This window comes from Quercus lobata, chromosome 3 (genome assembly GCF_001633185.2).
Source record: "Quercus lobata isolate SW786 chromosome 3, ValleyOak3.0 Primary Assembly, whole genome shotgun sequence".
Classification (NCBI taxonomy): Eukaryota; Viridiplantae; Streptophyta; class Magnoliopsida; order Fagales; family Fagaceae; genus Quercus; species Quercus lobata.
Genome location: NC_044906.1, coordinates 68884731 through 68893578, shown reverse-complemented (window position 1 = coordinate 68893578; position 8848 = coordinate 68884731). Strand labels below are relative to the sequence as shown.

General features: G+C 32.8%; 1 protein-coding gene across 1 annotated transcript; it reads left to right on the top strand.

Moving 5' to 3' along the window:
* The first annotated feature begins 658 nt into the window (after window positions 1-658).
* Window positions 659-6710, top strand: LOC115982621. Its single transcript, XM_031105267.1, has 7 exons — window positions 659-1076; window positions 1154-1304; window positions 3161-3341; window positions 3443-3526; window positions 3948-4055; window positions 5799-6068; window positions 6480-6710. The coding sequence occupies exons 1-7, from the start codon at window positions 734-736 to the stop codon at window positions 6576-6578; spliced, it is 1236 nt and encodes a 411-aa protein (XP_030961127.1). The 5' UTR covers window positions 659-733; the 3' UTR covers window positions 6579-6710.
* Window positions 6711-8848: the final 2138 nt, after the last annotated feature.

Genomic DNA, 8848 nt, shown 5'->3' with positions numbered 1-8848 from the left:
GTTGATTCATGCTTTTTTCAATTTCTATGGTGTTGAGGTTTTTCTTCTAGGGCCCAAACCCATTAGGAGACAACCCCAAGTCAAAGTACTTAATGTACTTGGGCCTTACAAAACAATCTTTGCGCTTCGGGACAACCATCAAACCTCATTTTTGTGAATGACCCCCTTAATGGAGAAGTTTATGTACTTTTTCATCTCTAAGTAACAATTACTTTGTACTTAGGGTCTGTTTGAATACTGTTTATTGTTGAAAACTGAAAACTGAAAATTGAAAATATTGTAATAAAATAATTTTTAAATGTGTAAATAGTACTGTGGGACCTAGTTTTAAAATTGTTTTTTTAGAAAAAGTAGTTTGTGGGTCCTGTGAACAGTGCACAGAACCCACTATTTTTAAAAGAAGTTTATGTGCTTTTTCATCTCTAAGTAGTATGTACTTAAACTGCAAGCCAATCTTTGATATAAAACAAAAAGTACCGCCCATGACTGATCATAACAAAATGTTTTCTTCTTTGGATAAAAGGTAAGAAAACCAAATTTGGGAACTTAAGAAATAAGTTGAATTCCATGGCATATTTCAGTTTCAGGAAAAAAAAAAAAAGTGGAACTTAACAAACAAGTTTATCTCCATGGCTCATATTAGTCTTCATTATATATAAGAGAAGCATGTATTGTACTAATATTGAAGTGATCATTTGTTTGTAGTAGTAGTAGTAGAAGTTCATAAGTATTGATGGCTTACATTCCTCCACACAAGCGTCACTCATACGAAGCTGCTAGTAGTAGTGAATCTAGTGATATGCATAATAGACCCTCACCAATCCCACAATCCCTTGTTCCTCAATTCAGAAGAAATCTTAATTTGAGGTTGCCACACAAAACCTTTTCACAAAGAAGTGGAAAGATTGTTTATAATTATGCAGAGCAGGCTATTTCCACATGGTTTCCTGTTGGTTTGGATCACAATCACCAGTTTCCATCTTCTGTACATGTTACCCCAGTTCCCTTGCAACTTTTTGGGAGAACAACAGGAACAAATCCACTAGTTTTGTTCAATAACAACAACAATCATCCAGGTAAATGTTATTATTTTTCAGCTCAGATTTTTTGTTTGTAACTAATTATTAATAATGGGTTTGTTGGTTTTGGTTAGTTGAGCAAGTGAGGAGTCCATGGGTGTATATAGCAGAAAATGTTGTGTCAGACTTGCTTTCTTCTTTCGAGAATGTCAGGAATGAAAAGTTGGACTTGGAAGACGTCAAGCCAAAGTTGGTTGCTAGATTCGGAAAGATTCTTTTTCATGAGTAAGTCATGCTTCTATTCTATTCTTTTTTTTTTTTTTTGGTGGGGGGGGTGGGGGGTGGGGGGACACCCTATGAAAATCTAATTCAGTATAATGAAAAAAAGTGAAATTATGAGGTTGGCACGAAGAAGTGAGTGAGATAAATCCAAAAGCATGAGTATTAGGATGACACTTATTTGTTATGCACTTTGCTACCTCAAACCTAAGCAAGGTTGTCAACTGTCAATTCATCTTTATCTTCTGACGAAGAAAATAACTTAAACTTCATTAATCCAAAACTTTAACGATACACTCAGTCAGTTAGAGTAACAATATGATATGAAGTCTGTTGCTGGTGTTGCTACTTAGCACCTTCTCGCCTTAGAAGTTCTACGTAGAGGGTGAGGTCATGAGTTTAAGACTTACTGGATGCCTGTATAACTTTCAAAAAAAAAAGAAAAAGTAAAAAAGAAAGGCATGTCTGGTGTCATTTATTACTAGATATTTGTCTCAACATTACTGAATCTTGTCATATAAAGTTATTACTGTAAAAGCACAAAGTCACACAGAGAAGTTGTCAATAAAACTCGGGCAATTTGTATCTAATGCAATTGTGCAGAAAACTTGCTTATGCAGATATGTGCCCTTCATTGTCATTCACCAAATTATAAAGGGTCTTAGTATAAAGTTGTAGACAGCACTAAAAATCTAACAGTGGTGATACAGATAGCTATTCATTTCTTTCATTTCTCACCATAACCAAAATGGTCCAGTATGTAAAAAAGACAATTCTAATTCACATGATCATAGGCTTTCTCAATATCAAGACATTCATTGCCTATGGAATTGAGTCTAATCTTTATCTCCCTTCCACAAAAGCAATTTGGTACTTGGGCATTATTTTTCCTAACAGTGGTTTTAATCTATTGGCTAATACCTTTGCCAAAATTTTATACCTACAACTAACCAAATTAATTGGTTGAAAATATCTTATACTTCTAAACTCCCAAATTCTTCGGCATTAGAGTTTTAGCATTGAGAGGTTTCCAATGCTATTTTTACTGTATTGGCTAATACATTTGCCAAAAGTTTATACGCATGATTGAGCAAACCATTTCAACGAGAATCTCTTATACATCTAAATCCCATTTTCTTTGGTGCTTGAGTTTTAGCATTGAAAGGTTTTTTAAAACAGTAAAGAGGCATAAACTTCCTGGAAAAAATCTAAAAAATCCTTCCTTCTCCACAATTCCCCAAAATGTTGGAAATATGCCATAGTGAAGTCATCTTGGCCTAGAGCTTTATCTCTAGTGATTTGTAAATGATAGTTATAAACGCAATGATGGTGATTTGTAAATGCCATTATTTAGTAGGTGTATTAGCTAGCTAGCAGTTAGTGATAAATAGGTGTATTGACTTCCTTTATTGGATTTTTGGTTTTTTATCGGTAAGTGAACATAAGCACTTAATGGGTCTTGAACCCATGAACTTGGCCCTTCACCCGATTCTTATGGCGAGAGCATCTAAGCCAGAGCTCATTGGCAACTTCTCTAATAGATTTGATGCCCTAGATTTTGGCTAAGTAGCAATTTGAGCCCTTTGGTTTCAGCCTTCTACAAGAATCCATGTGCTTGCACAAATTAGTCCAATGTCACATCTGAGTGTCAATAGATTGACTGATCAAACGATTCATTTGTTTTGGCAACAACATCTGGATCATTTCATATCCCATTTAATAAATTGTACTAAATTGTTTGAAGTAATGAATGTATTAATATTGATGTTTTGTAACTTCGAAGATTTCACATATCAAATTTGTAATAAGAGAACCCTTTAATATACTTGGAAGAGTTAATTAGCTACAACTTTCTCATGTAGGAGTCCTTCAATCAGCGAAGAAACTACAAGAGTAGGTTTGGCTGCAGAAACTACATTGAGTCAATTGAGGAGATCATTTTACACAAATATTCCTAATTCATATATGGAAAACATTATGGGAGAAGTTGCCCAAAAGATTAAAGTTGATTTTGAAGAGGAGAAAGATTTATACCATGTACAGGTATTTCTTTTGCTGAATACCTCTGCTTATTATATTCACAATTATGCCTTTTGATTTAGTTGGCCACTGACTTCCCCAATTTACTTTCTCATTTTGTATAGTTGTCTGATGCCACACTACCAGATTCAACTATTTCTTGCAAATGCAGTGTGATAAAAGAAGACAAAAGGCTTCAACTTTGTAAGGCAAGTTTTCTGCTCAATATTGGTGCACACTGCATTCAAATCATGCTTAGGTCTGAACTTGTTACCTGGGGTGCTGATGATTTGTTTTCTTCCTGTTTTATTAATTTTATGTGACAAATACATCAATTTAACATGAAATGTATAGAGTAAAAAAGATGATGAGATTAAGTATCTCCTAATTGCTGCCATTGTTTTTGGACAAATGGAATTTTTCTTACTATTTAAGGTTTGGGATTTGATTCATATGGAGAGAGAGAGAGAGAGAGAGAGAGAGAGGGATTTGGGACTAGCATTGGTGAAAAAGAAAAAGAATCTCTGATTTTTTTTTTTTTTTTCCTTTTTCTAGTTATATTTGACTTTCCTTCCAATTGTTTATTATGTGTGATTTGAGACTTATGTTCAAATGTCACTATTCTTGTAGATTGAACTACACCAATTGCGTCATATGGTCATAGACATATCGTGCCTTGATAAAAACTTAGACCTAAGGCTGATGCTATCCACCAAGAGGACCTTAACAGCTTTCACTGTAAGTTTCATGTCTATATTTGCTGCCATCTACGTTATTTTACATTATTTCAAAAAAAAAAAAAAATGGTCATTTTCATCCCAAAATCTTAAAGAAAACTACACAAGGAGAAATCTCTATGCTGGAGCTTTTATGCATCTGAATCCCCCACTTCTGGAGGAGAAAATATGTGGTATAATTTTTAATTGTCATGCATAGACGCGTGTCTCTTCAGGCAAGAAACTTACCGACATCCACCTGAGTTTCCAGCAAAAAGTTTCCTCTAGACGAACATGAATTTGGTATTTGCAATTAGAAGAAGGTTTCTATAAATTAAGTTTTAGTTTTGACTTCTAAAAGAGTTTGTTTTATGAGGTAACAGATTTGGACATGAACATTTTGGTCAGGAAATGGTTTCGCCTAACCTAAAGATTTAATTTTGACTCATTTTCTATTTGTTTATTTATTTACTAGGCTTTTAATCACAAGCTTTGCACGTGAGAAATTGAGCGTTTGATAGAAAAATAATAATAATAGTTGTGTTCAAAAGTTTTATACAATTATATAGGATGAAATAAGTAGTAATAATCCTTCAAATTTTTTTTAACATTATTCAAAGTATGTAAAAAAAACAGAGCAAATATATATATATACACACACTAGGGAAAACAACAATAGACAAGATATAAGGATGGCACCTTTTCTTTTTCCTTTCTCGGACTTTTTGAGCAGAGGTGAAGCAAAACCTGGCCTAATTGTCTCCCAACCTTTATTTTATGGCAAACTAGAAGATGCTAGTAAGTAAGAGCAAGAGGTGTGCATTAAAAAAATCTAGTTAGATTTAAAATTATATTGGTTGAGTTAATTGCATATAATTTTTACTACAAAATGGATTATTTATATTACAAATAAATTAAAAATAATAACTTCATATCTTATGAACTTATTTACAAACTAACACAATCCAATCTCAAGTCTGTATAATTATAATGTTTTTATATATAATTATATAAGTACACTTTTATACATATATACACATGAACATATAATATTATGTATACTTAAATCAATGATTGTACTTACAAGTTTGTTCACAAACACATTATTATGTTTGAGCCGACTTATTTAATAGTCGAGAGTACTTAAGCTTGAACTTGGTTCATTTACTAAATAAACAAACACAAACAAGAAATTTCCCAAATCGAGCTTGAACTGTTCATAAATTATATATAACTTGGTTCATCTACAGCCATAGTACATTTGTGTGTGCATTCAAATGCCTATGTATACATGTGAAAACAAATTATAAAAAAAAACATATTTTTATCATGCTGAAGTTAAGTTTAGGTTAAAGTTTTTTGGTCCTTATTGATAGAAAATTTAAGATTCAATATATTAATTTCTTCCCTCTACATATTTTAGTAGGAAGGATTAATTATCATCATCAATATATATATATATATATATATGATAACTTGTTATTAGAAGTGGGAGAGGGGGGGATTTGAACCTTAGTTCTCCTTATAAAGGAGACCAGTTAGGCACTAAGCTACAAGGATCTTGAAATTATTATCTTCTTTTGTATGAAGAAATTGGACTAAAAAAGAAAAATAGAAGAAAAAATAGAAAAAGAAAAAAGTTGAAAACAGAGAGGGGGGGGATTGGACTAATCTTTACGATATGGGATAGTTTTAGCATGGTATTTCTTTCTCCTAAGAGTCTAAGACTTAAATTTGTGACCAAACTAATTTATGTACTCTCCAGGATGATGAGATGCAAAGCATTAGAAGTCTTATTAATTCTGCAATTCTAGATCAAGATGTGAAGGGTGGGTTGAGATGGCCCTTGGGGAAGGCATCTTCTGGAGGTAGATATTGTGTGGTGGGGGTTTGGCACACAATAGCTAAAGATTATAAAAGTTCATCATTGAGCCTGAAAGTGAGACATGCTGATCGATATGATTTTAGAACTTCAACTGGGGAAGCTACAAGGGAGATAAATCTAAAGCTGAAAAAAATTGTCTCATTATTACAGGTAAGAAACTTATATAACTGAGATGCTTATTATAAGTGAATAAGGAGCTTAGTCCATGTAATCTAATTGAGGAACAAATGTCCAACTAGATTTGTTTTGTTACATTCTTTCGTGTAAGGACCATTCCATAACTTTACTTCAAATTAAATTTTGCCATCACATCATTAGATTATGTGTTCTATTTCATATGACTTAGATGTCATTTTCTATCAAATCCATAAATTCATACATTTAATGTTTTTGTGATTTAGTTAAGTGTCTAGCATTTCATAGGAGTCCGACTTCAATAGTGCTTATGCTTCTGGTCTTTTGTTGCTTACTACAGCATATAGATACAAATTGTGATGAGTATCTTTTTCTCTTTCCTTTATTTCTTCATTATGTGTTATGAACTCCTCTTTCAATTTTCAGGATCAGGAGGTTGAGGTTAGTTCGGTTGCTGAGATGCTTAAAGACAACTTGAAATTGATATGGGATCATTTCTTATGCTGTGAACATTTTTTGACATGAAATAGCAAAAAAGGTGGCGAAAAGATAAAAACAGAAGGGACACTATCCGGAAAAGGGCAGTTTAAATATTTTTGATATGTTTATGGTGTATTTGCTTACATTTTATGGCAATTTTAAGGCAATGGGCATTGATTCAGGACTGTGGTTTTTAGTATAAGATGATATGTCATCTTGTATTGGTTAGAAAACTATTAAATCATAGGGTCTTGTTATCAATTATTATAAAAATCCAATAAACTTTGATAAAGAAAACAATTAAACCCACTTCCAAAGACACCAAATATAATCCAATTGAATATTAAACATAATTAGTTGCATTAATCTATGGGAGAAAACATTGGTATACTTTTGAAAGCTAGAAAGTATTCCAACATGACATAGGTTGAGTCCAACTCTAAGTGACAGAATGAACCCTTGTTAGTAGGATTTCGCACAATAACTTAGTTCGGTTCTACTCATTCAGTTTTTCAATCACCACTGCAGTCCAACAATCAATAGCAAAGACACATTTCACTCATAGTTAAAGCTACAAAATAGCATGCCCAAGTAAGGAGACAAAACCAAAGAGCTTTATTACCAACATTACAACAAATAAGTCCTGACAAAATAAATTGTTGTTGCCACCCAATTAGAGACCTCCCTAATTCATTCCAAAGTGCTAAATCTACTGATTGATCAACCTAGAAGGTAACATTATCCTCCTTTCCATGCACTCTTTAGATTAAGATATGTTGTCCACCAATTCCAACCATAATGGAGATGAGATCATTCATAGCAAACTAGTTGTCATATCTAAAACCTACTTAAAATTCCCAACATTTCTACAAGATTATGAAATTTGAGACAATCTATCAGCAAAAATTTTAAAAAGAAAACATTTAAAATGTAATGGTATGTTCAAAGGACCTTGAACCTACGACTATTGGCAAATTCAAATCCAATTCAAAACTTCCTGCTCTATGAAATTGTGGATGGCATAAGCATATGGTCATGCCTACTGAAGTTTGAATTTTCAAAATTGGTGCTAACTAGTAATAGACTTTAAAAAAAAGTCCCCAGTCCACAAAGCTCCCACTTTCATGGGGTCTAGAAGAGGAGATTGGTAGGCAAATTTACTCCTAATTTTTTTTTTTTGGAGAGGCTGATTCTGGCCCGGTGACTAGTAACATACAAATGGACCAAAATCCTAATACTCACATATTATAACAAAATTAAATGATATGGCCTCCAACAATGGATTAGAACTAAAAATTTAAATCCATCAAGAAGTATGAGTAACTTAATTATCAGAGTGATAGAGATAGATTATGCAATGAAGTGATGAACATGTAAAGGCTTATTTTTATAATTTGTCTAACAATTGGAAGACCTCATCTTCCATATTGTAATTATGTGGAAGGAGGTTCCATTGGGTCTGTAACTTGTTGGTTTCATTTTTAACAATACATTTTAGGCCCAAATCCAAATCTTTGTATGGTTACTAGCTATTAATATTTTACTTGTCCACTGCCTTCTACAACTTTTTTGATTTTTTAAAAGAATAATTTTGGGAAACAACTTTTACCCTTAAAAGACATAGAATTTAGCAACAAATCACATGATTAATTTCTTTCATCAATTCTACGTTTTCTTTGTGTTAGTTCCTATTCAAATTAGATTGGTATCCAATCCAATGAACGAGCATCCAAAGATGCAAATGAAACAATGCAACTTAAAAAGGAGACATACCTTGGCATCAAATGCAAAAGAAATCAAATGGAAACAGTGAAGAAGAAACTTCTTTCAAGGTTGTTTTTAGATGGAGGAATATTTCTTCCAAGTTCGATCAAGATGTTCTCATTTTCTTCGATGGTGGATACTAATTGAAGTCAAAAGAATCATCATCATTGACAAAGTTCTGGGCCATTGAAGAATAACCCAAATCAAACCCATCACTAAAAGTTGAGCCAATTCCCAAATCTGGCAGACCCAAGTGTAAATCGGACCCATATGATGTCATATTATTTGGAAGCTCCATACTAGATGGCAAAGAAATGTGGCTTGTGTCATCAAGGACAAGGACTTGAGGAGGCTGATATTTTCTTACCATATGGTGACAGTCCATCAACATGAAAGCCCTTCAAAGGAGAGTCAAACTCATTACTTGTTGTTTTAATACTTTATGAGCTGATTCATTTCTTTTCACAAGCATTTTATTAATTTTTATGAAATGCTATAAACTTTTTTGATAGGTATGAAATGCTATAAACTTTGATAAAGGAAATAATTAA